This window comes from Poecilia reticulata, chromosome 1 (assembly GCF_904066995.2).
Source record: "Poecilia reticulata chromosome 1, P_reticulata-male-v2, whole genome shotgun sequence".
Taxonomy (NCBI): Eukaryota; Metazoa; Chordata; class Actinopteri; order Cyprinodontiformes; family Poeciliidae; genus Poecilia; species Poecilia reticulata.
Window position 1 is genome coordinate 14,078,455 of NC_088830.1, and position 27,771 is coordinate 14,106,225.

At 39.1% G+C, this 27,771-nt stretch overlaps 4 protein-coding genes across 8 annotated transcripts; 1 reads left to right on the plus strand and 3 right to left on the minus strand.

Moving 5' to 3' along the window:
- Positions 1-55: 55 nt before the first annotated feature.
- On the minus strand, positions 56-2,444 carry syce2 (synaptonemal complex central element protein 2). Of its 2 annotated transcripts, none has more exons than XM_008408774.2 (5): positions 2,355-2,444; positions 1,026-1,110; positions 629-705; positions 418-532; positions 56-306 (listed from the first exon to the last, which is right to left on the minus strand). In XM_008408774.2, exons 2-5 carry the CDS (start codon positions 1,098-1,100, stop codon positions 106-108), a joined length of 468 nt encoding a protein of 155 aa, XP_008406996.2. In that variant the 5' UTR covers positions 1,101-1,110; positions 2,355-2,444; the 3' UTR covers positions 56-105. The 2 variants fall into 2 exon arrangements, with proteins under 2 accessions (XP_008406996.2, XP_081462972.1); XM_081606846.1 differs by having other exon boundaries at positions 1,026-1,106; positions 2,355-2,443.
- Positions 2,225-6,391, plus strand: LOC145551628 (uncharacterized). Its single transcript, XM_081606838.1, has 3 exons — positions 2,225-3,548; positions 3,622-3,941; positions 4,585-6,391. Exons 2-3 carry the CDS (start codon positions 3,725-3,727, stop codon positions 4,866-4,868), a joined length of 501 nt encoding a protein of 166 aa, XP_081462964.1. The 5' UTR covers positions 2,225-3,548; positions 3,622-3,724; the 3' UTR covers positions 4,869-6,391.
- A 3,604-nt stretch (positions 6,392-9,995) lies between these two features.
- acp5a (acid phosphatase 5a, tartrate resistant) lies at positions 9,996-14,577 on the minus strand. Its single transcript, XM_008408743.3, has 6 exons — positions 13,645-14,577; positions 12,266-12,356; positions 11,973-12,172; positions 11,748-11,872; positions 10,815-11,160; positions 9,996-10,725 (listed from the first exon to the last, which is right to left on the minus strand). The coding sequence occupies exons 2-6, from the start codon at positions 12,354-12,356 to the stop codon at positions 10,486-10,488; spliced, it is 1,002 nt and encodes a 333-aa protein (XP_008406965.1). The 5' UTR covers positions 13,645-14,577; the 3' UTR covers positions 9,996-10,485.
- An 86-nt stretch (positions 14,578-14,663) lies between these two features.
- LOC103464540 (interleukin enhancer-binding factor 3-like) lies at positions 14,664-27,542 on the minus strand. Of its 4 annotated transcripts, none has more exons than XM_008408723.3 (20): positions 27,392-27,542; positions 26,887-26,998; positions 26,581-26,692; positions 25,738-25,901; positions 25,355-25,517; positions 25,118-25,277; positions 21,419-21,510; positions 20,912-21,007; positions 20,475-20,586; positions 20,304-20,401; positions 19,049-19,157; positions 18,834-18,965; positions 18,539-18,723; positions 18,096-18,209; positions 17,866-17,997; positions 16,956-17,117; positions 16,731-16,872; positions 16,598-16,636; positions 15,067-15,396; positions 14,664-14,968 (listed from the first exon to the last, which is right to left on the minus strand). In XM_008408723.3, the coding sequence occupies exons 2-20, from the start codon at positions 26,985-26,987 to the stop codon at positions 14,874-14,876; spliced, it is 2,538 nt and encodes an 845-aa protein (XP_008406945.2). In that variant the 5' UTR covers positions 26,988-26,998; positions 27,392-27,542; the 3' UTR covers positions 14,664-14,873. The 4 variants fall into 4 exon arrangements, with proteins under 4 accessions (XP_008406945.2, XP_017161689.2, XP_008406938.2 ...); XM_017306200.2 differs by having other exon boundaries at positions 26,887-27,002; positions 27,392-27,514; XM_008408716.3 differs by having other exon boundaries at positions 27,353-27,510.
- Positions 27,543-27,771: the final 229 nt, after the last annotated feature.

Consider the following 27,771-nt stretch of genomic DNA (forward strand, 5'->3'; position numbering starts at 1 on the left):
AGGAATGAAGACAAATGAACATAATTATTCAACACCAACAACACCACAAAAAACATTCAATATGTCTTCAGTTTAATAACCCTAGTTGAGCATAAAATTAATTTGTTACGGCTCTGCTCTCTGATTAATGTCCAGACCATCTTTGAGGCATTCCAAGGCCTGGCTGGCCTCCAGGAGCTCGTTCTCCAGCTTAGAGCAGCTTTCCAGCACCTCTGACAGCTCTTGCAGCTTCACCTGGATTTCATTGCTGTTAAGCTCATAGATGGTGAACATTTCCTCTTTTATCAACTGACACATCTCTGACACCTGAAGAAGGGAGAAAAGAAATCAGGCAAGAGTATCTGCTTAAAACAGGAAAGAAGGGTCTGAAGTAGAATCAGAGCTTTTCTGGACAAGATATCTAAGAGGAGTTCACACCTTCTCTGTTAGCTGCTTCTGAAAGCTGTCCATCATTTCCTGGTCTCTGGTTCGCTCGTGACTTAGTTTTTCCACCATTTCTTGAGCTCTTTTGCTGATGTCATCAATGTACGAGCTGCAACCGATGTAAAAATTTTATGTAACGGGTGGAATACATGTAATTTCCTAAAACATATTTACATTTTTGCAGCGTGCATGGGTGTCTTTGTACCTGCTACGGTTCTCTTGAATCTCAGTCATACTCACACTTGACTTGTTTTTTGACAAGTCACAATCTGTGTCTTCCACCTGAAAAGGAAGGAAAATATTTCAAGAAATTATTTCGTCATCCAGAAGAAAAATTACAGACAGAAATAAGACATTCTCAAAGTATAAATAAGCGGTCTGACCAAATTTTTTTTTACTCTTGAACCTTAAGAGAGCCTGAAAATTAACTTGGTAACTTACAATGTTTATGTTTTATGTAAAGAAATGTGGTGGTTTATACCAATTATTTAGACAGTAAGAGTAAAGTAAGTCATGACATTACATTTAATGTTAAAGAAGGTTCTTGCCTATATGTGTTTATCTAAAAGTTGATTTTTTTAAAAATTATTTCTTAGTTTTACCATCGGCGAGTCTTCATGACCTTTCTTAGGAGTGGATAGGGAGCTGGATGGAAGGTCATCAAAGAAGAAATCCATTTTGGTCTGTCTGACCGTCAAGGTTGGGATGTAGGAAAGCACAAGATTAACTTTAGTGAAAGTAATGTTATTTACATTGAACAATTTAGACCACATGTAAATTTATTACCACTATGACAAAGGAGTGCTAAAAAAGTTAAAGTTGAAAAAACATCAGGCTAAAGCATTTGTTGTCTTTATCATGGATACATTATAAATAAATACAGTGAATGTCATCTCAAACAACTGATAAATGATAAGCCCACATGGAACCGAAACTAACCACATCAATATGTTTTGTATCATTCAAAAAAAAATAATTATAAAACCTTTAACAATTTATACTGACGGTGTGTGTTTTTCATGGCCAAATGTCCTATATTTTTGAGTTAATTGTCCTTTACTTTCTTGGTTAACATATATATACTTTAATCTATTCTGAGCAACAAGAACAGGACACTCTTCAAAAATGCTAGCTATATTTAGTCAAGATTAATAATGGGTGTGCCCTAGTTAGCTTTCAGTATAATTTATTGGATTAGAAAACACGCTCAAAAAGTGATGCTAAAAGCTAATTGTGGATTAAATTTGAAATCCACAATACGTTAAAAAAAGTCCACAATATGTTAAAATGTTAAAAATGTTTCTTATTTAAAGAAAATTGACATATCTAAAGCATTAGCTTATTATGGTGTCAATATTGTGATATTAAATGAATCATTTGAATTCATGATTCCAATTTGTTAAAATTACAATGTAAAATTACAATGTACAGAAAGTTGATAAATGTAATCGTTAATACTAAAATAATCATTATATCGAGTCTGTTGTTCGGATATTGCAATTTAATGTAACCGTTCTCATAGACATTAACACGTAAATATGTCTATGACCGTTCTAGCAAAAGGTTAGCATGTAGCCAGCCTGTCACATGCTAACGTGTTGCTAGCAGAAGTTAGCAAAGTGATATTTTCTGCGGTTAGTAAACATAAAATTCCCACATATTGGTCTGCAGCTTGATAATTCACGCCATTTATAATGTAATATAGTGCATATAGTAATATTTTTACGTAACTAGATATCAACTGGCAGAATGTACAGACGTAAGAAGTGAATTAGCAACCATCAAGCTACAGTAGTTTAAAGTCCTGAACTTTAAACTACCATATTCTAATGTCTTTTAATTAAAAAGTCTCCCAAATGTTAGTTTAAGAGGGTTACAAAATACTTGAAAGATTTTATTAAGTTCTTAGAAACAGATGTCAGATGACTTACCTGTCAGCCGGAGCTTACGAGACTGTTTTTTTTAGGGTAATTTTATTGGGACTGTAGCTATGGTAACGGAATGCAGTTCTACACAAAACGGTTAACCGCAACACAGAAAAGGTCAACAGCAAACAGAAAAATGAAAGATATTAAATTCAGTTAAAGTAAAAAATAGTACCTTATTGAGCAAAACTAAATGTTGTTTACTCATTTAAGACCAAATTTTAGCTTCAGTCGAAAAGGGGGCAGGGTACATTTGAGCTACTCGAAATGTATGGAAAAACCTGTAATTTGTTGTATTAATTAAAATAATTGCACTAATATAATGGGCTATGTGAAACAACAGATGCTGAAAACGTTTTATTGCTATGTGTCCTTGTCTAGCTCTTGTTCCTTGATGATAGGATGGCATCATTAAATCATTATTTAACCATCAGTTCTGGCCTTCTCAACTTTCACTGGATGCTGCTGCTAAATAAGTAGACAAGTAGTCTGTTGTGCTTGAGTTTTGTGTTGCTTAGTTCAAATGAATTTAATAACATCCAACTGAAACATCACTAACACTTATAATTAGTTAATTTTTCAAGTTTGCATTGTGACTGTATAATATTTTCTCTGGGATTTGCAGTTTTCTTCAGTATGGTTATTAAAATACTGCTGTTAGCAAGCTCAGCTCACATACAACACTACAACTAGCTTCTACTTAGATATACAGCTTACTTTTTAAAATTTTTTTATTTATTCAGTCTCTTTTATTATGTTTAGTTCAAAAAGGTGAAATGAAAAAAACAGCTTTCAGTGTCATAGTGACACTTTTTCTGATATACAGTAAAGACATTGTACCTTAGGCGGGGCAGTCTTGTGTGAAGCGCTTGATGCAGCACTGGCAAGATTTGTTGCAGATTAAATGCTCTCCAGTTCTGTGAGCTGGGATAGGGTTGGGATGGGCTGCTGCTGGATCGGCACTGTGATCTGATGTAATCCCTTCCTTCACTTCCCCTTCACTCTGTCACTGTCCACACTCTGGATTATGTCAGGACAGAGGAAGCAGCATACGGAAGCACACGGCCTGTTGAAAATACCATGATGCCTCTTCGACTTGTAGCAAATACTGTTAATCATGATGTGACACTGTGGAGAGCAGGATTTAGTTAGATTAAATAGTAATAGTTAATCTAAATACTGGAATTGACAAAAAACCAGGTAAGAGACTTTCTTCATTCGCTACTTCAAATTTTTTTTTTTGAAATGCTCAAATTTGCTACTTTCGCTTCAGGAAGAGACTCTTCAGCAGGAAGAAGATTTAAACTACAAGCTGGTTTCCTTTGAATGTACAGAAGAAGCTACTCTTTAGTAGAGGAAGCTCCTACTGTGGAAATATGGACAACTTTAACTATACAGACCCAGCGGGACAGTCCTTCCAGTACTTGGTACAAAATGTGGAACCTTTGTATAAGCAATACAAGCCCCCACCTAGGGACTTCATCCAGCTCCCCAAGTCGGTGGTGTACCTCATCATGGCTGCCCTGGTTGTTGTTGCTGTGGCGTACGCAATCGTCGGTCACCTCATCAAAGATCTCATGCTGGATATAACAGGTACCCGATTCAGCCAGAGGCAACACATAAGCTCCACAACATAATTCTTCTTGACCTAAGCATGAGCTAATCAGGCTCAGTTGTGTGCCGTCTGCTCTCAAAAATCGTTGTGTTAAGTAAAGCAGTCAACTCTCTTCTTTGCAATTTTATGCTGAAAATGTTCAGATTTGACATAGGCTATTCTAACAGATATTTATTCTCAGTCAAGTTCTTTATTTCCTCAAGGAGACACACACCTTTCTGTAGTTGATTGAAACTGGTTGCAGTTATGCAACATTATCTTGGAAAATAGCAATCATCTCTTCGCTGTGGATAAAATGGTGGTAATATCCTGAATTTTATGTGCAAATCTATGAAGAATGAATGCATGAGTGCAAAAGAACAGAAATCCTTAGAAATGTCTCCTCGAGTTATTTGCTTTCCTGTCACGTCAAAGCAATTCCTCTGAGATAAAACATTTTATAGCAGGGCAGGTGTGCTGATTACCCAAAATGATCTCGCAAAACAGGAATAATACTCACTACATAACTGTACAGAAAGTGGAGGTTGAGCGCTTTTTATACGGTGAAACCCTCCAGCGCTATACTGGCTTCAGAGAACGTTGGAAATATCACGATACTTCATGAAGTGTGTCTGTTCACAGACTGTTTGCTGGGCCCAATTGAGGACGACCTGAAAAAGGACGCAGAAGTAGGGGGTGTCGACCCTCTTCACATGCCGCCTGCCCTGAGCCACTCCCACCCAAACGCCTTCCACGTGTGGAACCAGGACGACATAATCATCCCCATGACCCCCGTCCACGAGACCCCATTAGCCAGCCCGCTGATGTCCGTCATCCCGTACATCCCCTCGTTCTTCCCCAGCCACCTCAGCATCGCCAGCCCCACCACCACCACTCAGCCGCTTCCCAGAGAGAGTGATGCGTGAGGAGATGAACGCACACCAAGCCTCTTCAGCTACTTCTGCATCTGAAACCGCTTCTAGTTAAAACAGACCAGTTTCCAAAATGTTTGGAGAACTGATTTACCTCGGAAAATGTGCTGAAAATCCGCGAGTGACCCCCAAGAGACGATTCTGATCCGGAGATCTTCCTTTTTGACGTCTTTTGTGGAACGTACAAGCAATAATAAGTTTATCGTGGCTGTATTATAAAAAAAAAAAAAAAAATACTGTTTGTTTTTCTGCAAGAGAAGGAAACATACCAGATGTTTTCATTCGCTCAGAGCCTGGAATATTCAGGAGGATCGCCTTCATTAGTTGCTTTTTCCAAGAGTTTTGTGCCAAGACAATGCAGTGATCTTTTTTCACCTGCCAAACCAAGCGATTCAACTGATTATTTCATTTAATTGTTGTCAGGAGCCTTTGATCCTTTTAAGCAAAGTATATTGTTCATAGTTGTGTGAAAAAATATCCTACTTATTATTCTAATAAATATATTCGCGAATCTCAAAAGAATTGTTGACATATTCATGTCTAATCTTTTTTTTTTTTTTTAAAACCTCTGCTAAGAGAGTAATTCAAACTCAAACAATAAGACTAATTTTATTGTGCAGATTGAACAAAGGGGTTATTTGAGGAAAGGGTTAAGACACCACATCCTTCCAGGACTAGTACATACCCATTTGGGAGGATGCAGGTGAGCTTTGATGAAGGTGAGCTGACCTGGCTCTCATGCATTGAAGCAATTTATGTGGTTATTTTCCTCAAATGCTGTTTGGTTTACGTCAAACATGTCGTCTTGATTTGATTTCCAAATAATTCAGGTTTAGACTCTTCTAGCATAAGAGCATTAGACTCGGGTGTCATGCTATTTCTCTACATTCCTTCTGGGAAATTTTAGTCGGCCCTTTCAGGATTTTCTCAAATAGCAAATGTTTTCATCCTTGCATATCAAATATGGAAGTTAAACTTATGACTGTACAAGAATGTAACTATGTAACTTCTTATCAACAGTAGTACAAACCTGCCCTGAAGACCATTTAGAGTTTTTGAAGACTTATTTTAGCATCTTATGACATTAAACTCCACTCTATCAGTGGAGTTTAATGTCCTCCACTGATAGTTTGTCTTCAACTGATTTTTTTTCTTCCATTTTTACTTTAAAATGAGCTATTAAAAAAAGCAAAAATAGCACACACTGCAGGATTCAAATGTCTGCTTTCTTTGCGAATCAAAGACAAATAACGGAGTAAGGCGCTAACATATGCTGACACAGTCGTATTCTGATGCTGAAAATATCTGTGGGCCTTAAGGAGCTTGGCTGTTGGGATGAAGTTAATTCAATTAGTTAAGGTGACCACTTTAAGTTGATTCTGCGATACCTTTTAGAGACTCGACGATTAATGGGAAAAAAATGGAAACCTCAAAAATAGAGTGAAAATTTCATTTCCTATATAAATGAAGTAAAAATAAACCCAAAGACTGAATAAAGCCATTTTATGTTTATTTCATTTTCAGGTTTTCTTCATCTTTAAGTTGCAGTATTTAAATGTGTTATTTAAGAATGTTTGCTTTTATTTAAATTTTTTCTATGAGTTTCATTTTTATATGTTTATATAAATGCATGTATATTAATGAATTGAGACAATTAAGTCAAATGAGCCTCAGTGTGCAGGACAAAATCACATTATGGGGTCTTATGCAGGCAGGATATTGGCTAAAGTGAAAAAAACAAGTGTACAGTTAAAAACTTGTCAGCATTTAAGAGCATCAGATCAATTTCCCCAACGTCATTCATTTTTTATGCTAATTTATCTATTTGAATTAATTTAACTTTTTCTCTAATTTCCATGCTTATTTTTATTTTTTAAACTAAATTAAAAGTTTCTGATCTAACCTCGTTTTGAAAATCTGGTACTTTGCTCTGACATTGCTCATCCCATATGTGAAAAGCAGAGTGTGTGTATTGAGTGATGGGGACAGATTAGAGTGAGGAGATTAGATGAGCAAGTTTGGCATCCGAAATGCCCTTTTATTACTTTGCTGCAGATTTAGACGACTGGACCGTCCTAGTCAAATCAGAGTTGGTGATGTTAAGGATCTTAGTATGTTGCTTATGCAACATGCACTAGAATCATGAGAACTTCCCCAAAACTCAAACAAATGGATGAAGCAACTAACCTGTGATAAACATGGTGGGCGATGTGATTTTAATTGCAGAAAATTTTAATTCAGAGTGGGAGGGTTGTTTAATATAGAGCAACTGAACACGAGATGAGCGACACTACACAATAAAAACATGCAGTGCCATCCTGTTATAACATAGACATAGTAGTTCAAACTATGGAGTCATCTTGGCCTCTCAGCAGAGATTAAAGTCCTGGAAAGAAGAAGCTATTATTTTTACTCAACATGTGCAGCTAAAAAAAACTGAGTACTTTGAATAAAAAAGAAGTGGAAAAAAAAAACTATATAGATTTATTACACATAGTGTAAAATATTTCAACTCATTGTTTCTTGTGTTTTTGATGATTGTGCCTTAGAGATAATAAAAACTCAAATTGGAGTTGGACCATGTGTTAAACATAGCTTCAATACTGTGAGAAAAAATGACCAGCTGGGGAATAACACTAGCGCTGCTTTATTATAAGTTATATTAAAGGGCTAGTTCACTGTTTTATTAAGCAATCCAGTCAATATTTGTTTATTTCTTATTCAAAATGTAAAACAATCAGATACGAACACCTGGAACTGGATTAAAATAAATTGAATAGAGATTACAGTTTGAACTTTATAACACCTTTGTATTTGGCTTTATGTGTATGACATACAAAAACTGATATTCTCATTACTTTTTTTGCAATAGGTTTAGATTAAATTAAAATAGTCATTGGAACTGCAGTATTTGCATGGGTCAAACTTGGACTAAATTTCACTAGACTGATTACACGTCATTTAAGATGACAAGATTTGTTATCGTTTCATTTGGGAGGCAGCTTGGACTTGTTTTGGTAAACAGTTTTTCCCGCCGAGGTCAGAAACAGCTGACCTTGTTAAACGCCAAGAGGAAATTAAACTGTCTTGTTAAAAATGTCACGGCCTTAGAAAAATGAAGCGATTAAAGTGCAAAGTAAGGTCTGCGAGTACCTGCCTGAGTACCTCCTGTGAAGCCAAGTCTTACTTTAGATAGACTCTAATCAGCAGTAACTGACACGATGAGCAGCCCGATTAGGTTTTCTTCAGGTCTGCGATGGATTTACGTAAGTCAGGGTTAAGTGAGCCTCACCTGTCCTTTATCCTCAGATTACCCCAACCAACTTCTCCTGCTCTGACAGAGGACTGTCAGCCCAGCGCTCAGTCTGGTGGTGCATTACACCAACAGGCTGAAATTCATCCTAATTGGATCTACATACCCCTCACTTACTGTGAGTTACCATATTATAGCCTTTAGCTAAGACCACAGTATGTTTGGAGCAGAAGAGTCTCTGCCCTTATGCCACGTAAAAGATTACGTTCGATTCAACATTAGAGATTAGGGATTATAATTTAACAAAATGTTATAAATTGCGTTTGTTTTGGCATCCAGGGGAAGAACATCCTCTCTAAGACACTCTTACATAAAAAGAGATTAGAGCACATTTAACAAAAAAAAAAAAAAGGAAATCCACAGATGATAGAAAAACTGACCAGAAAACATCTGCTGGTAGATTTTTTTTTGCCTCCTCTCCCAGGTTAGCTGTCATCGGTTGGCTCAGTTCATCATGGACCTGGGAGCTGCCAACCTGCAGTCATTCAGGCTAATCCTCTGTTGGCAGGCCAGGCCGTTCTGTGACGGAAAAAGCGCTGACAGTCAAAGTCTTGTCCCCGACTGCCCTGCAGCCACAGCCTATCAGCTGCAGAGATCCAAACCTTCACAAATCTGAAAATCATACAACAGCGGCGAGAAGAAAGCCACAAGAAGTCCTGTTCACAGATTGCCACAAGTCATGCGGGGAAGAAAGCAAACGTGGACGAATAGCTCTGGTCAGAGGAAACCAAAATGCAAAGTAATGTCTGAGGCAGAACATAAAACAGCAGAGAAAGGGAAGCTGAAAATACTTACGAGTGTGGCGGAGACTTTCCTTCCAGCAAAAGGATGGCCTTATCATAGGCAGCCACAGCTACAGTGATGGGTTATGTTCAGAAACAAACCAAGGCCTTCAAACATTCTAGCTTCTGAGCCACAAAATAACAGAGGAGGAAACTCCTGACCGTCTGTTATTTGTAGAAAAGTCAGTGAAACAGGGGTATGAAACATAAACAGCATCAGCAGCCATTACATTGTTTTTATCCATTTGATTGTTTTTAACACTAAGATTTCTTGGATAAATCTGCTTTCCCATAATCAGTTTGATTTCTGAAGACGATCTCAATGCGCCACACTTTGTGACCCCACATGTGACTGAATGGTCCAGTAAAAGTCCAAACACAAATCCAATTAAGAATATGTAACATCCAATCTGGATGTATAGGGTCTGTAAAATTGTTGTTTACAGACACTATATATCCAAAAAATAATGAACCAGAAATATTTTACAAAGAAAAATGGCCAAAAAAAAGTTAGATATGCAAAAGTGGTAGAGAAATGATGGAGGAAAAAAGGGACAAGGAGGGAAGAAGAAAAATACCATAAAAAGAAAATCGAGGAAAGGTAAAAAAAAAGAAAGAAAAGGAAGCACACAAGGAAAGACAAAAGAAAACTATGCACAAATGTATCAATGAAGGAAGGACTAGAAAACAGGTAAAAAACTGGAAAGTCAAACTTAAGGATAACAGGAAGGATGAAATGAAAAGGAAGGAGATTAGGAAGAAGGTAAAAAAGGATGAAGTAAGGGGACAGATGAATGGGGAATGAAAAGTAAAGCAAACAAGACAAAGAATGAATTGAAGAACAAAAAAGAAAGAGGATTTAAAAAATCTGGAAATGTAAAGATTTTTCCAAACCTAGAAAACCACCCGAAGTTTTTTCCACACTAACGAAACCCCGAGTGTCATCTTGGATCATACATCATCTCTCCCTGTGAAGCGTGTTTACTTAGAATTTACTATTTTTGTACAAAGAAAATGCAACTTAGAAACTTTATAAAACATTTACTTAATCATCTTCACATGTTAAGAAAAAAGTTTGAACTGATTTCAGTGGAAAAGAAAATCCATTGCAAAGAAAATGTACAGACATCAAGAAAAAGATAAAACGGCTCTAAAGCTTTCCAGGGAGTTCTGCTGTTAAATTTCACTCAAAAACCAGAACAGTTTTCTGTGTGAACAAGTTAAAAGAATAGCATTACCATGCACGACATCTAATGGGAGGAAAAAATAATCCAATATGCTGTCATTATTTGGCATTACTAAATTATACAATAAGGCTCCTGAATATACAGTGCCTGAAAGAAGCCTTTGGAAGCTGCTGTCAAAACAAGAGACGCCACACTTTACGAAACACATTTTAGTTTACAATAAATTCACATGAAAATTTTGTGGCAAAGTTAAAAGCAGAATCAAACGTCACCGATTCGACATCACAGATTAGTCCTTTTCACAATGAACGATTGTCTCAGTTGGACGTCTACATGAACTTCCTCTGGGAAAGGACGGTGCGGAACAGAGACGTGCCTATGGCCTGGAAGTAGGTCAGGAACAGCTTGCTGTCTGTGACCTCCGCATGAACGAACCCCCCCTTGGTCGAAGACTCGCCGGTGAAAAACTTCAAAGAGTCCTTGGGGACGTGGTTCCAGTGTCTGGTGTCATCATCCAAGAAGTTCCCAGCACCACTGACTACATAGCCCACACCAGTCTCTTCAAGGTACTGTGGAAAAAGAAAGAAACGTAACAGTAAAGTTTGAAAAAAATAAAAATCTGCAAACAAAGTTGTTTGTTAAATGTCCTGGAGCTGACCTGCAGATTGTGGTCGTGTCCACACAGGTACGCGGTCACGTTGTGTTTAAGGAGCAGAGGGCGAAGGTTCTTCAGTAAGCACTTTGTGGGGCCGTGCTCCGACACGGACCAGACCGGATAGTGGCCCGCCACCAACAGGAAGTCTGCCTTGGACCGGGCCAGCCGGTCCTGCAGCCAGACCAGCTGACGGTTGGCGTCCACCGCAGACAGGGGGCCTCTGGGCTGCGCGTCAGCGAAGTCGTCGGAGTTTCCACAGAGCATCACCGTGTCGAGCATGATGATGGTGAGAGTCTTCCCCGTGTTGGGGATGCGGAAGTTCAGCTCGTAGTAATAAGAGGGAAACTTCCTAACGAAGGAGAAACATCAAATGTTCTCTTCACAACTTCTGGTTATTTGTTGGGAAATGCATAAGAAAGTAGAATGTCACTGAATAAATTTATTTCAGAATTTCAGCTGAAATGCGTACGAGGGAAACTCGTACGCATTAATTACAGAGAAATTTCAAAGGTTATTTCTATTTTTGGAAACTTTGATTTCAGACCTTATGAATTTCCATAAACCTCTTGAATTGGCTTTGCTGCACATCCTCTGAAGACTGAGGTTATTTTACCCCCACTTTCCTTCCACTAAACTTTTCACTAATATACCCAGAAACAACCCTCTAAAAAGCCCAGAGTTGTTGCCCTTTAGCAATAACTCTGAAGTTTAGCTGTTGTGTGGACAACTACCTGCTGGACATTTGTCCAGTCAGCAGTCTTACATGACTGTACAAGATATAGAAAGTCATTTCTGGGTTAGAATGCATTTGTTATACATTATCAGATTTTTAGAGAAACTGAAGAGTAAGCTTTTATAAGTTAAACATTTTGATTCCTCTTTGTGTAATTAATCCATACAAGTTTCAGGTTTTCAATGTATTTAAGCACACCTTACCATCTGTCGGACTTTTGAGAGTACTCGATCTGAGCTTTGACGTTTCCTGCATGGTCATGATTACCAGCCACAACATACCAAGGGACTCTGAGATACTTTGAGGTGTAGACAGACTCAAAGGTTTCCTTTAAGTGGGAGATTTAGAAGAGACAGTAGGTTGGAGTTCACAGAAAAAGGCTTTTTAGAAGGGTGTCTGTGGTCTCATACCAGAAAAACTCAACAGACCTGAAACCGTGGGGAATCCACACTGTCCACACCTTTGTAGTAGAAGTTATCACCAAGCGCCAGAATAAAGTCGGCACCCATCTGTGCTGCTACGTTGCCCATTTCCTGAGCTGTAAGCGTCTGCTCAGTCGTGACATAAGGCGAGGTGGGGAGTCCGCCCCAGTCCCCTACAACCAGGAACCTAATGGAGGTCTTGTTTCCTGGTAGGGTGTAAAACAATACCCGTTAGCTCAACAGCAACACAACTTGGGTCATTTAAACTCACGGTAGTCAAGGTGAAAACAAACACTTACTGCCATTTCCCCCCAGGTCTTGAAAATCAGCAGGAAAGCAGAGGGTCACACCGATGCCAGCGGATAGGAGGGTTAAAAGAGCAAATGCCATCTTAAAAAAGCAAAAATAATCAAGAGTTTCAGAGCGCTTGAAGATAAATCAAACATAAGTGAACCAAAACCACATGTGAAACTCAGCATCCATGTGATCAAAGGTTTTAAAAAAAAGAGGAAGAACAGGTTTCACGGGTTCAGGTTGCACGTCTAGCTCAGCGAGTGTGGCTATGCTTCCTCTTTATTTTGCGACTCCTGCAAACAACAACGCTGTCTTGAGTGTGATTGGTGCAGCTTGGAGCTGTCACGTCCCCGCTGGAGGTAATAAAGCCCAATCAATGTGGCCGTATCTATGTGGTTGAAAGGGTCAGAGGTCACAGTTCAGTGTTCCAGAGCATCTCTGCCTTTTATAGAACATCTCATTTTATCATGACAGTTTAAAGGGCACCTATACAAGAGTATTAGGGTCACACTAAGACAAAAACAAAAATAAAATGATGAGAATAAAGTTACAATATAACAACAAAGGACTCATACGAGAATAAACTAATTATAGTATAATAAAGTAATAGTACTAATAGTCAATATGAGAATAAAGTTGCACAATAAAGTCAAAATGACACGTGAATGAAGTCATATTACGATTATTCTCAAACTATTGACTTTATTCTCATAATGTGACTTTTTTTACGAGTTTACTCTCATAATATCATGACTTTATACTTGTAATTTTGTGGCTTATTTTTTTCTTGGTATGGCTCTAATAAAAAAATAGCTCATGTGCTTAAAAAAAACCATGTAGCCATGTTCTGGCAATAAATAGTTTTTAAATTAATTCTAGAAAATTAGCCATTTCAAAAACCTTCCAAATGCAATGTCAGACATCAGCAACCACAGGCTGTTACCTAGCAACCCAAGGGTAGCTCCAGGACGTTTGGTTGGCTGGTTTTACTGCGACATGACCTCCGCATGAGGTGTTTTCGAGCAGTGGCTGCTGGAAAACACAACTGTTTTGTTGTTGACTTCCCATCCAGAAACCACTTGTTGCATTCTTGCGGGTTGTGCAGGAGGCTCTACTTCTGCTTTTCAAAGATCTACAAGTTGTACAATTGTGCACTAAAATGTCTATATCTAAGAACGATTTTGTACAAAAAACATAATATGCATGTTTTGTATAGCTCAAAAATCTATCGCAACTTGTTCAAGGAAGCACAACAGATCAAACATATCACCTTTGAAAGAACACTTAAGTCTAAGAAGCAAAAGACAACTCTTTTTTTAAAATTACAAGCTATTCAAATGGTGTACATTTGTGAAATAAAAAAAAGCAATTATAAAATACTCACGGTGAGGAGACGGGATCTGGCTGACTGCGTCCTCACACCTCTCCTTGTTCCTCTGCTTTTTATCAGCGCTCCTGGAGGAGCGGCTTCAGGAGGAGCGGCTTCAGGAGGAGAGGCCACGCTGCACAGGCATGATTCTTGTTCACAGCCTGACTCGGGACCAGGCGGTGATCGGTGGCACGTGTGGCCCTCGGAGGTTAATATAGCTCGTGTCTAGACTCCGCTTCCAACACTTCAGCATTAATCACGATTTTTCCTGCTTTGCTTCCATCTCAAGTTTCTGTCTTCCTGATTTTTCTATGGAAAACAGAGCATGTTATATATAAGCGGATGGGTCAAGTTGTCTATCTTGGAAACACTTCTGTGTCTTTGATCATGTTACAAAACACAGTTGTTTAAGTCCAGGAGTTAGACATGAGTTCACTTTAAAAATATATATTTTCAAACATTTTAAGGGTCTTTCTCAGGCTTAATTTAAGAGATGTTTTCATGTCAGACTTTGTCAGAACCAAATTCCCACAGTTCTGTCCCCTTAGAACCATTTTAATAGTATAAAAATGTATGTTCCTGTTGGATATTGAACATATTTCTACTTTGGTTAAGATCTAAACATGGAATCTGGAAATAAACTACAAAGAGATGGGTGGATAACTGGACAGATGAATGGTTTCATGGAGAGATGCTAAAACACATGCTGGAGTGCTTCATCACTTCATCAGATGGATGAAAGAAGGAAGGATGGATGCAACAAATAGATGGAGGAAATATTACTGGATGGACAGATGGTGAAAGGGATGGGTGGATAGATGGACTCAGAAAGTGGATGGATGAATTGATTATTGGGCATATTAGATGTAAGGAAAATGGATGGAACAATAGTAAATGGATGCAAGGCCAAAAGGCAACGGGTGTCGTGGGTTTGACACAACTCTTACCCGACCTTTACCCTATGTTCTGACAATTTATTATTGACTCAAGGTATCTATAGCCACAAAACGTAAAAAAAAAGGATCTGAAACTCGTTTTTTTAGACCAAGGTTAGAGCATCTTTATTGACACTAACAAATTCTTAAATCAGAATTACATCCTGATGAAGAACAGAAACAAAACAGTTTCAAACTGCTGTGATAACGTTAAAAGAAATATGTTTCACCAAATGTCAAGAGGGTTCTCTGGATTATCAACAACGCAGAGGACACAAACTTTAAAAACAGTACTGTTATTTGAAAGGATCAGTAATTTGTGTATCCAGAGTACTGGCCCTGGTTTTGTCCTCCATAGGCATCAAATCCCTGTTGATTCCCCCAGTTGACCTGGTTCCCCCAGCCTGCGTAGAGAGATCAAACCAGAGATATATTTTTCTAATCATCTGCTCCAACAGCACTGAAAATATTTAAATACATCTCAAGAGAAACCAGCTATTACCGTAATCATATGAATGTCCTCCTGTAACAGAACTAGGATAGGCTGTGCTGTATGTGGAGGAGTTTCCACCCTGAACCACTGGATTGCTTTGGGTCAGCATCTTCTTCTTTTCCTCTCCGTAGCCGTAGCTGTACGGGCTCTGCTGGTCGACAGGTGGGGGCATGGAGCGGTAGCTTTGTCCCTTTGTGTCGCCGATGCTGGGTACGGGCGGGGAGGAGTAGGTGGAGGTGCTCTCTGGGTAAAACGTACCATAGCCTGTGCTGCTGTCCGATTCAGCCGCGATGGAGTTTTTGCCCATGTTGCTGGCAACACTGTTAGCATACAGTTTATCTGAAATAGATAAACAAATTCAGGCCATTAGTGCTCTGTGAGGGTGTGAGCAGTGCATATATGAGTGTGATTAACAGCGCTAAGATTCTCCTCTGGACTGATTGTTTATGAATGAGCGGTGTAATTCTGCAGATGTCAATTTGCCATAGGAAAGAGGCAGCTGAGCTTGATTTTTTTTCATAAATTACTGTCAGGACATGTTTAAACAAACATGTACAAATATATATATATATATATTTTATAAAAGTTACTGCAGGTTTAAACTGAAGACTTTTTAGATAATTCTCATTTAAATGTAACCATCCTATTGTTCTAATGCATTTCTTTATGTTCTAACAGTATGTTCTGTTGAACAAACCCAATGAATAGACATCTTATGAATTTTGGCCCACTGATTTTATTCAGTTAATTTGAGGTTTGCAGAAATTCATTTCTCAAAGTTCTCTTAAGGTCTCAAACAGGGTGAGATGGAGAGTTTGATTCCTTGCAACATATTGATTTATTTCTCAGTCTCAGTGGTAATTTGTTTGGGATTACTGTCTTGCCCCTTGATCCAATCTTAGGACCAATCTTTATCTGTCGGACAGATGGCCTCACATTTGACTGCCTGCAAGGCAGAAGTTACAAAAACAAAGACTTTAGACTTGTGCTCTAAAAGACTGGGTTTAATAGTATAAATAATCCTGTGACGCTGCGCATTTGAAAGAGTAATGTACTAAATTTGAAACAGGCTCAACAGGCAATAATAAAGTAAAGAAGGACTAAACAAAACACTGTTTGGGATATTAAGAAATTTTGTATTTATATATTTTAATCTCTTACAATTCATCCTTGAAAGATACATTTATATTCTAGCAGGGTGAATATTATGATTTGTCCGTTTCAAACTGATTTAAAACGGCTCATGAACGTCTTAACATGTTGGATTAAATGTTAAAAGATCCTTACAGTAAATTGAAGTAGTGGAATACCAATGGATTTGTGGTGTGAGGCGCTTAAAAAGTTACGACACTCCATTGATTTGTGTTCATCACAATCTTATCCAAAGTTAACGTATTCATAGAGATCACCTGTTCAAAGTGCATTTAGGTAAAAAACATTGAAGCATGTGAGTGCTGCCTGTGTGAGATTCCTTTAATCCCCAGTAGATTACGTTCATGTGTTCTGGATTGACCAAGACTACGGGTATCAAGATACTTACGATAGCCTGCACCAGCGCTGCTCTCATAGCTGTAGTTAGCTTTGAAATGAATGAAAAGATAGTTAGTAGTGATTTCCTCATCCCTGAGCTTCTTGTTGCAGATCTTCTATCCAATCACTGTAAAACCTCTTACTAGTGTTATAGCTGGGTCCGGCGCCAAAAGGTTGGCCCCGGCCTCTGCCCCGGCCCCTGGCTTGGCCCCCTCTGTTGGGACCCCAGCTTCGAGACCCGGTATCTGATGGAATACCACGGATTGTGCCAAATCCTGGGATGTGCTGTTGAGCAGGATATTTTAGGTGGTTTAATGTAAAGTGACACAACAACAAAACCATCAAAAGGAGTTTCTCCAATAAATTACCATGTCAGTGTAGATGACCTTCTTCTTTGCAGACATTCGGTTGCCGTCTGAAGCGTCATCGTCATTTGGGAATAACTTGTCCAAAGCAGCGAGGGCAGCGTGTGCCTTTGCTTCCTTTTTATTGGAGCCTTTCCCTTGAAACTTCTGCCCATCAACTTCCACCTGAAACACAAGACAGGAAGCTGTTTGTTTCGCACCACTTCTGCTAAAGTCTTAATTTTATTACGTTTTTGGCAAAACAAAATATCTGACTTTTTAAATTAAGTGAATGAAAGTTTTGTAGGGGATCACCAATCGATTGGCCCTGATTTCTTTAATTTTGGGTGATTGGCAATCTACATTTCAAACCAATCTTATCCAACTAAACTGCTGTACCAACACAGAGGTCTGAAAAGCAGCTACTGCCTCCTGCTGCTCTGCTGACTGAGAGGTCGGCCAGGCTCTGTCCTAACTTTGTGTTTATATTTGAGAGCTTTACCTCATGTGCAGTTAAAACAAGTTGTTTATTTTTTGGTTTCACAGATACAGTTCAAAGTTTTTCAGTAAAACCCAGTATCGCACCTTAAGGTGCCGGTCCTAAAAATAAATCGTTTTTGGTTCAAATTGGAATCGGCAGGTCAGGCTTTTTAACAATTGGGTTATTGGCCAGAAGATGGCAATCAGTGCACCTCTGAAGTTTAATGTAAAACTAAACAAAAAACAACAGCTTAGTATTGCCTTTGAAGGTGGCTTTTTTTTTACTTGGTTTTATTGTTCTCTCACTCTGTGGGTTAGTTAATTTATGAAGTATTATTTTATCACCTTCTAATCCTCAAAAAAAAGCACCACGTTGTTGCATTTAAAACGCTGTCTGAGGTAAACTGACATTGCCCTCTACATTTGCTTGCCGAGCGCGATGCTGCCGACTCACCTGCATGACGAAGGACTTGGCGCTGGACCTCCCAGTCTCTTTAAGCACCACATACTTCAGGCTGCGGCGCTTCTCGTTGAGCTCCATCACAGGGTTCTTCCCATTTTTAGTTAAGAGGGGACCCTGACCAATCTATTAGCAGTCGGAGAGAAAAAATTTAATCAAACAATTTTCTTCTCTTAAGCCATTGTGCATGTTTCTTTAAAGAGACTTCAAATAAAGTAGTTTACCTCGTCTGCTGCGGTAGAAGCTGCAGCAGAGTCAGATTTCTGAGAGCTGTCAGTATCGCCACTCAGCTCTGATTTTGACTCCAAGCCTGTTGGAAGACCAAGATCTTTCAGGGCCTGTGAATAAGAAACACACCAAATCAACAGCAGATACCAGCAGGTTTACCGGTCAGGCAATCTGCTTAGGTAGAGTCTGCAGTCTGATGCTTCGTGTGTCTGTAGGATGGAAAACCTCAGCTAAGCTCGTCTCAATAAGCAATAAATCGATTAATCGCATGATAAATTAAAATGAGCTCAATCAATTCTATTTGCATTTCTGTTTGTTTTCCTTCTGACAGGCCGAACCTCAGCCCACTTTGACAACAGTAACAGGCCTCAAACGTTGAGGGACGGGTGTGAGCTGATAAACTGACTTCACTTGTGTAGAGAAGATTTATTAGCTTCACCTTGATGGCGACGTTCAGCTTGGCAGCTCGCTTAGATGGCCCCGACGCCTCGTAGGTTTTTCCCTTCACATCCACAGACATGGTAAACACCGGCTCGTGGACTGGACCCGTTTGAGAGATAAGCCGATATTCCAGGCGAGACTGATACTGGTTTAGACGCATCACAGGATTTATGTTTGGGTCAACTATGAGAGGAACAAACAGGAAAAAGGTGGTAAATAGTATAAAAATGAACTCAGACAACAGCCTTTTGACAAATTTATTGTCAACTTTATTGTACTCTGATAGTTCTTACAATGTTTCTTTAGAAAGCCTTTCTCAAATTTCTTCTCTTTGCTTTTTGATGTCGCCTCATCGTCATCTTTCTCCACTGCTGAGTAAGGCCTCTTAGCTGGGAGGAAGTATTGGGAAGCAGGAGTCATCTGACCTGCATTAAACCAGAGAAACAAAGTTGAGACCCGACTCTTTGAACTAAGTGCAACTCCGCAGAGGATCTCCGTTGTCCTGTACCTGTGCCGTCTTTGCGGGTGTATTTCAAAATTTTGGGGGATTTATAAGGTTTGTTGTCCATCCCCAAAACCTTGTACATCTGTCCAAAAGCCCACAGCCTCAAGGCAAACTGAGTAAAAAAAATAAAAAATAAAAAAGTTAAGAGAGTCAAGAAGTTTAATGCAATTGAAGCGAGCAAATTAAGAATTGAACAAAACAATGTTTTTCTCAGTAATTGTATTAATATTTGTGTGGAATAATCAAATGTCAGCAAGAATCAAGGCAATTCACACATAGAGAGAAATCAATACAAATTAGTCCATAAAATTAAATTATTTATAATGAAATAAGTATCGCTGCAATGGACTGGTGACCATTGCAGAGTTGCTGCAATGGTCAGGGTGGCCCCGCCTCTCACCTGCTGACCTCTGGAGGTAGACATCAGCACCCCTCATGACCCCATTAGGGATAAGCGTGTTAGGAAATGGATGGATTGATTGGAAATAAGTATTGATCACATGTCTTTCTAAAAACGACATAGAAAGCCAAGAAACCAGCTGAATTTTATCAGTGTTTAAAAAGATTTCCTGCTGCTATGTCTGGACCAATAGAGGACTGGTGACCTACAAAAAAAGCCTTTTCATTTCACCAGAGTATTGCACTGAGAGGGATGATTAGTAAAAGCAAAGACTTAAGAGACTGTTGCAAAATATACCAATGGTAATCATTACAGCTATATTTCTAAATATTACCATGATGGTCATTGCAGCCATAATCCAGAAGTGGAAAAAAAAAAAAAAAAAAAAAAAAAAAAAACTATCACCAAAAAAAAAAGAAAAGTCACGGCCAAGAGGCCTCTTGTCAGACATCAGAAGCATAATCAAGAGACATTGCAGGAGTCAAAGAGCTGTAAAGCTTCCAAAAACAAAAAAAAAACACCTGGAAAAAGCAGGCACAATTTTTTCAACTACAATAACATCTACACACTCACTGCGCAAGACTCCACTGTCAAAAAAAAAAAAAGCCACAGAAACTGTCAAGGGAAAGTAAAACTACTTGAATGACCCAGCAAATCATTAGACTTGGATCCAGACGAAAATCTACGCAAAGACTTGAAAATCAGAGTAAACAGGAAGACAGTTTGTGTGGAAGACAACTGGTGTGAGTATTATGTAAGTGGCCCTAGAAACATTTTAACTGAGAAAAAGTTGACATGTCAAATACTAGCCATAACACCTGTTTCTTAACATTTACATGCTTTTGTATCTCACCATACCTGAGCACTCTTTGTTATGTCTTCCCGCTGCTGCTCAGTCAGATTTGCAGTGGCGTCGACATCTTCCTTCTCACATGGATCCCTTATGCCGGGGCCGTCTTTCAACAGACACGTTTCAGTTTGGACATTCAAGCTGGTTTCCATGGCATTATGGATTGAAGAGAAACTCACCTTCCAGTAGGATTCCAGAGGCGACGCACTCTAAAACTCTGCGGAAGGATTCACCTACTGCCATTGGCCGCTCAGATGTACTGATGACTTTCTCTACCAGCAGCTCAAGAGACTATGTGAAAAAAAAACAAAAAAAAAAAAACGGCACCATTTCAAATTAGACACTGCTTGAAGGAACAGATCATACTCCATTTTAAGACCTTCATAGAGTTCTTTAGATTATCCTGTTGTGTTCAGTATTAAGATATCAACAAGAGAAACTAACAAGCTAAATGATTCACATCATTAACAGGCCTTAGCCTAGTTTCATAAAATCTACTCTCGAATGAGAGAAAACATTAAATATTTTGTAAACCATGAGCCTGTGTGTATAATTTTGAGCTAGACAAAAACATCTACCAAGCCTTAATATGGAAAAGTAGAAACAGACTTCTCACCCATTCCGAGAGGGGTGACCAATCGGGAACCCGTTTACACAAATCCCTCATTACTCGGATCACAATGACAGCAGAACTGAGATTGCTGACTTTAGCCTGGGACACAAAACAAAAAAAGCCAGTTGAGTCAGAAAGTCCGCCTGTCTGCTCCAGAGAGACCTCGCTTCTGTGCTTTCAGAGTTTTCATGAACCAATTCAGAAAACAAGGCAAGCATGGAATAGCAAGAACTACTGAGCCGTCTCCACATCAACTAATGCACGACCCATCAGGTTTTCACTGATCTCTGCACAGTGCTAGAGTTGAAACAGAGAAAGCTCAGCCTTAAGAGCCAATCCATACCAATGCGTCACCCACATGTGTCATTGGTATTGATCGGCAGACCATCCTTTAGCTTTAAAGTCTGGAGTTTTAAAGGAAATGTAATAAAACTAATAAACTGTCACTCTCTATAGGTTGGACAAAACATAAAGGAGAGATCAATTAAAAATAATGACGTGAATGCAAACCTGGAACCACTTGGCGTGGCGGAGAGACGCCAAGGCAGTTAGGCATTTCTGCCTGTCCAGAACGTCCGGCGGATCGTTGACCGTTTGCGTTTCTATTGACGAGGTGGGGTAAGAAGAAAAGGTACAGTTTGACCAAGGGGGTTGGCTCTGTCTTGCAGCTCAGGGAGCAGCAGCTTTCCCCAAACCAGCAGAAGCAGGGAATGGGGCTGTCAGAGTATCTAACGTGGCAGGCTTTGTTCTTAGCCAAAAATCAGCTACCAAAGATCTGTGCAAACTTTCTGATTTACTGCAAGTGAAAGAATTGCATTCACAACATTGCTCGACATGTTGTGAATGTGTCTGCACTATTTATAAGAACCCCTTTCCATCAGCCTCATGGCTTGGGTTTGCTGCCCTCCACTTCCTGAGACAGTGTGTCCAGTTGGTCAAAGGTCCAGCGGTCCTACAAAACTTCACAAACTATAAGGCAGTCAGTTTAAAATCACAGGCATAGAGATAAAGAAAAATTTACGACTGTCCCATACTGCAGCAAAACTGATCAATTCCTGCCCAAAGGTGGCTTCTACCAAATGGAAAGAGTGGAAACAGACTAGAGCTGCAACTAACAATTATTTTAGTAATCGATTAATCTATCAATTATTTTTGACAATTAACTGGATAAAAAAAGTGCCACATTCTGGAGACCTTTCATTTAAACATTTTATTGCACAAAATGCAATTACACAGCATTCCTTTAGTGAATGATGGATCATTTGCAGCAAGGAATGCACCTGCAGCAAAAAAAAAAAAATAAATAAATAAATAAAAATACTTCAAGAATCAATATGTGAAAAGCTCAGCCCTATTCTGATTGAATTATCAACACAATGTAGGGCTGATTTGTTTTTATTACCAATTGGACAGCAGTAGGTGCTCACTATGAGATTATTATTATTCTTAAAACAGAATTTGAACCAAATTAAGCTAAATCTCTCATTTTTGAGTTCTGGGTAGAGAATATTTAATTAAATGTTTCTTTTTAATTCATAAATGCAAAATAAACATACTTCAGCCCTTGCACAAAACAAAAATCCTTAATTTAAAAGAAAATCTCTGGTTTTGACCTTGAATCAACGGCCTGCAAACGTTTAGAGCTCAAGCGACCAGACGACTTAAGACTAATGTCAAGCAGGGTCTGGTATTGTGTGGGAAAATCTTGTAAGGTGACAAATTTCTGTCCTACATTGTGAAGCCATTAGAACATCTAGCTGTCTCTATCTCCTTCTTCCTCAAATTTTTTCCCCTCACCAGCTGACTAATAATAAACACAGTATGATCCACAGCTGACCGATGTCTCAGTTACCTCTGTCTGATCCAATTCTGCTGCAGTCGTACACTCTGGCATCTTCCATCATGCAGAGCGGCAGGAGTTACTGTCGTCTTGTGCTCGCACAGTGCGACACGTTCAAGTACTGGTTGATTTATGAAACCACAGCTTGTGACAGTTAAGAATCAACTTTTCTCAGGAATACGAACTGCAGACTGCAGTTTTCTCCATCACTAGCTGAGAGTATAAACTTGGCATGTTTACAAAAACCGGAGCCCTGAAACTGGTCACAAAACTCATCAGTTCTGAAACTAGATGTGGGTCTCCAACCCCTCCCTACCGCTCCCCCCAAAAACCAAAACAAAAGAGCAAAAATCTGGCCTTTAAATTAACGCTCTGCAACTTTAGACTTCCACATTTTTTTACAGAAACAAATAGCCGGACAATCCTTTGTTAAACTGTTTAGCCATTTTAAAATAAATTTTCTCCCTCCCTAATAATTGACACAGTTTCAAGCTAAACCACAGAATCAGTTTTGCAGCAGCTGGTTTTAAATGTACAGGTTTAGCATCAAGAGCATGCAATCCGCGCTTTGACTAGTAATTCTAGCAGGGGCTTGGACAACATAACTGGGCCAATATTACCAGCATGAGCAGAATGTTGTTAGCTACAACAGAGGAAACAGATTCCTCAAATCGTAGCTCACAACAAAACAACGTGAGGACCACGAGGCAGGAGCATATTAGCCGTTTGCTCGCTGGCATTAGTCTGAGCCAGTCGCTGTACCAACACCACTGATCTAAAAAAAAAAAAGATGAACACTGGGTGTGGCTGCAACATGGTCACAGAAAACCTGCGAAAGCTTTCGGGATTTTAGGACAAAATATTGTGACCGATAAATCAGAGTGGCACGTTGAAAGACAGGGAAAACCCAAGACGCAATTCCTCATGTGAATGTTCACAACGCATGTCGTTTTGTCCCGTTTTATTTTCCAATTCAACACTTTTGTTCATGTTTTGCTGGATGAAGTCTCGTCTCTGTCAGAGACCCTTCCAACATCACATCGCGCTGCAGATCATCCAATTATTACGTTTTTTGAGCAGAACTGCACAGATCAAAACCATTTTACACTTTCCCAGACATTCAGTAACTATGCAGAGATCGACAGTGGACCTTGTCCGAAATACACCCTTCAGAGGTCCTGCAGCCAGCGGCAGACTGCAGACTAGATTTCAATATAATGTCATATTGACAAACATTGAACAAACAAGTAAATCAATGTAAACCCAACATATTATTTTAATTACGATTTTACTGCATTCACTTTTAGACCACCATTTGAGTAGGCAGTGTAACATTTCCCAATTTTAGCTTTTGTTTAACATCTTCTGGCTCCATCTTGTCACTTGTTGGATCTGCAGGGTGAGTCAAGTGTAAATCCTCTGGGATGTGTGATTGAAGGGTCAAGCTAAACCACAGAATCAGTTTTACAGCTGCAGAGATAGGAGACAGGCAGAGCTGTGAGCGCATGCAATGTGCTACATTTGTTACATCCTTTTTACTTTCTTTCTTCAACAGGTTAAACTATATACTCTTCAATATATACTATAATAAATAGATTAACAACATTATATTGAGCATTCTCATTTGATTTTATCTGTGCTATATGTATTGCAGGCTTAATAAATCCACCACATATGCCCGAGGCCATTCATCATAAAATTAATTCTGGTCTGACCCGGCTCGTATTTCAGATTGTCCTTGGGTTATAGATCTAAACTCTACGGTTAAATCCCCACACCTCCTGTGCACAATCACAGCAGTGAGCAGACCGTTTCCATTTCTTTACAAACTAGCTATGATTTTGTGGTAGGTCAACAAACGGACAGTAATTATCTCAACCATGAACAGCTCAGAAGAAGAAAAGACATTCTGCAGTACTTCAGAGGATGGCTACTCCCTGAATCTTGCACTATATAAAAATCATTTTACGCAAGCATGAATAATAAATCTTTCACCCTGCTTAAAGTCCACACAGACATACACTTTCATACAAAAACAGAGACCTGACCTGCTGCTGAATTTAACTCCAGATATTCTAGGAATTGATAGTAAATAACCCATATTAGTTAACACAATAAATAGCTGAGTGCAGGTTTTAAGTCCAGACAGTTAATACGATCTTCTAAAACATTCCCACTGCAGCGTGAAACAGAAAACAATAGTGGATGACAGAAAATAATTGTGCTGACGCTGCTGAGCCACACCCAGGGGACTTTTGGGATAATATCTATTGCAGTTATAGATCAGTGGAGGAGTACAGTATCTGCCTACTGACATCACACAGAACAAGCCTGTGGGAGCCGAGGTGCAGCCGGACAAATACACGCACCGTTCCCCTCTGCCTCCGCGGTGTCAGTCTGCTGCTCCGCCCGGACCAGAGGTGATGTCAGGTTGATGACGAGAGTCGGGACTGACTCCTTGCTACTGGTCACAACAATGGCTGCTTCCACCGGCCGCGAGCTTACTGTATATGTTCCAGCTGAAATTACCTGAAAAGATAAGACATTAAAGCTGTGAAAGGTGTTTTTTAATCTGCCATTAAGCAACTCCAAAAATGAGTCCGTACCTCCAGCTGTTTAGCTAACTGTTCGGTGACTTCATTAAATAAAGTGATTGTAGGCCAGCTGGAGCAGAGCAGCACCAGTTCCAGTTCATTGTCTCCTTTCAGGAGGAGTCCTTTAGCAACCAGACCGACCCTCATAAGAGCACGCAAAACTCGCTCTTCGCCTCTGGCACCAACAAAAACATACAGAAAATATAAACAAAACAACTTTCATTTTAGTTGGTGTTGTGTTTTGTTGTTGAGAAGCAAACAAAACGTTTGACGTTTCATTGTAAGTTTGACTCGTGCTATTCATAAAGGCGTTCTCTGATTTTTTTTTCAACCGAGTTTAAATGTTTTAGTTTAACTGTTTAAAAGACGCCAGACCAATTAGATCAGCGGCTTACCTCCGTCCATCAATCTGTTCAGATAGTGTTTTAAAAGCATGCTCCACATCAGAAATGATCGTCTGCACAGCTTCCAGCTCCTCAGCTGAAGGATACACTTCAGAGTGCTTCGTCATCACGAGGCGATTCTGAGGCCCGGTTTGTTTTGGAGGGGCCATAATCTCCTGTAGTAAAAGAAAAAGACTTGAAATCAGAAGAAAGTAATGTTTACATGAAATCCCCTTCCAAAACACAGAAAAACAATTAGATTTTGCTTTATTCTATGATTTATTTCAGTTTTGACATAAAATTGGTGTTTAGTTTTTACATTACATATAGAGTGCTTGAAAGAAGTCTAGCATGCAGTCAAAAAAAAAAACATTGAAATAAACAGGAGTTATAAATACAATTTTCTTGGGGAAAAACACTGCATTTGCAGTTATAACTAAAAAGGAGGAAGCTTCATATTTATAGAACTCTAAAAATGACATGTGAAAAAGAAGGGATATGAATACTTAACTCGAATGCCGAAAGACATGCCATTATTATTTACAAATTTTTGTTTCAATTGTTGTAAAAAGTGCGACACCTTCTTAAATATTATTCTTAGTTTAGTCATCAAGAGAGAAAAACCTGAAATCTGCAAGCTAACAAGACCCTAGACATTTTAAAAATCAGACAATATTCTAAAATAATTTTTACAAGACGTGCGGAAATCTATTCCTTGAAATTACTTTTATGATAACAGGACTGCCTCACTCTTTGAAAGTAAAAAAAAAAGCCCAATATGTGGGTGGTTTAAGACTTTTGCACAGTAGATCATAAATCGTGTGTGCTATTAAGGAAAGAGGAAAAAAAAACAACCTCAAGCTGTCGTTCATCCTCCAAGTTTTGAACTGCAGCAATGTATTCATGGTACTGCCTCAGCTCCTCCTCGTAGCACAGACAGTCGTACCAATATCGCAGCTCCTCGTATCTGTCAGAGTGACAACAAAAGGAGCAAAAATAGTACGTTTTAAAAATAAAACTAGTGCTAAAACATCCAGCCGACCCTATATGAATTGTTTTTAAGAACAATCATGACCAGATCCTTTCACGATGCTGAGTGACACACTTGCCCTTGTATTTCTGTACAAATCTGTAGAAATAAGAGCATGTTTTCAGCGCTACCTGTCAAAGTCCTCAGGCAGAAGACGGTGGCCTTGTTGGATCAGTTCGTCCCAATATAGAAGCTCTTCATAGGCCTGCTGTTCGTCCCACTCTGAAGTCATGCTGTCCCCCCCTGCCTCATGTAGTATAAATAAAAACTGTAATTGTTTATCCTGCTACAGAAAAATGTCAACAACATAAAATGAAATAGTTTCATCGCAGCGTACAGGTGCTAGTAGCAGCCAGCGTTAGCGGCTAACAAGTGCGCAGCAGCAAAAGTTGAGCCAAACTATCAACGTGTGCATGAATGATTGCAGTTTTCATTAAGAGGGAATGCGTCTTTTCAACAAATCGATAAATAAAACCTCTACTATTCGCTCTACATTAATTAAAGGTGTAAATACTTAATATTAAGCACAGTTTACATTTAGCTAGCTGTAGCACCTGCACGAACTCAATGAGTTTCATTAATGCTATCACAGCTTGCCTATAAAATCGCGCATATGCACAGTCAGATGAACTTCACCTCTCCTTTCGTAGTTTTTCTGGTGATTTTATAAAAAATAATAATTCATAGCCGTTAGGAATGAGTACGTCGTGCCTTTTCTTCACGTAATACAGTGGCTTCAATTCAGACTATTGACGTAATATCGCCCCCTGGGGGTCCGGTGGTTGAACACTCACTGTTGGATGTTTTCAGACTTGTTTAAATACGCAACCAGATAATTAATTGAAAAGCTATACCTGAACACTGGACATCAAGAGCGAAGAATGTCGTTTTTCATTTGTATGTCTTAATGAATGCATACAAAAGCCACATAAGTTTCAATAAAGTGCTGAGGTGATGGTGTTCGGTTCATCTGAACCAACATTTAAAGTTCTATGTTGTTTTCCATCTTTAACCAT

Coding starts and splice junctions, on each gene's coding strand:
- syce2 (XM_008408774.2), bottom strand. CDS start 1,100: ATGGATTTCTTCTTTGATGACCTTCCATCCAGCTCCCTATCCACTCCT. Junction 706..1,025: donor GTCATGAAGACTCGCCGATG/GTAAAACTAAGA, acceptor CTTCCTTTTCAG/GTGGAAGACACAGATTGTGA. Junction 533..628: donor ATTCAAGAGAACCGTAGCAG/GTACAAAGACAC, acceptor CATCGGTTGCAG/CTCGTACATTGATGACATCA.
- LOC145551628 (XM_081606838.1), top strand. CDS start 3,725: ATGGACAACTTTAACTATACAGACCCAGCGGGACAGTCCTTCCAGTAC. Junction 3,942..4,584: donor TCTCATGCTGGATATAACAG/GTACCCGATTCA, acceptor GTCTGTTCACAG/ACTGTTTGCTGGGCCCAATT.
- acp5a (XM_008408743.3), bottom strand. CDS start 12,356: ATGGCATTTGCTCTTTTAACCCTCCTATCCGCTGGCATCGGTGTGACC. Junction 12,173..12,265: donor AGACCTGGGGGGAAATGGCA/GTAAGTGTTTGT, acceptor ACACCCTACCAG/GAAACAAGACCTCCATTAGG. Junction 11,873..11,972: donor TGGATTCCCCACGGTTTCAG/GTCTGTTGAGTT, acceptor TCCCACTTAAAG/GAAACCTTTGAGTCTGTCTA.
- LOC103464540 (XM_008408716.3), bottom strand. Junction 20,587..20,911: donor GGTCACCCCTCTCGGAATGG/GTGAGAAGTCTG, acceptor TTTTTCACATAG/TCTCTTGAGCTGCTGGTAGA. Junction 18,210..18,538: donor AGCTGAACGTCGCCATCAAG/GTGAAGCTAATA, acceptor TCTTATTCACAG/GCCCTGAAAGATCTTGGTCT.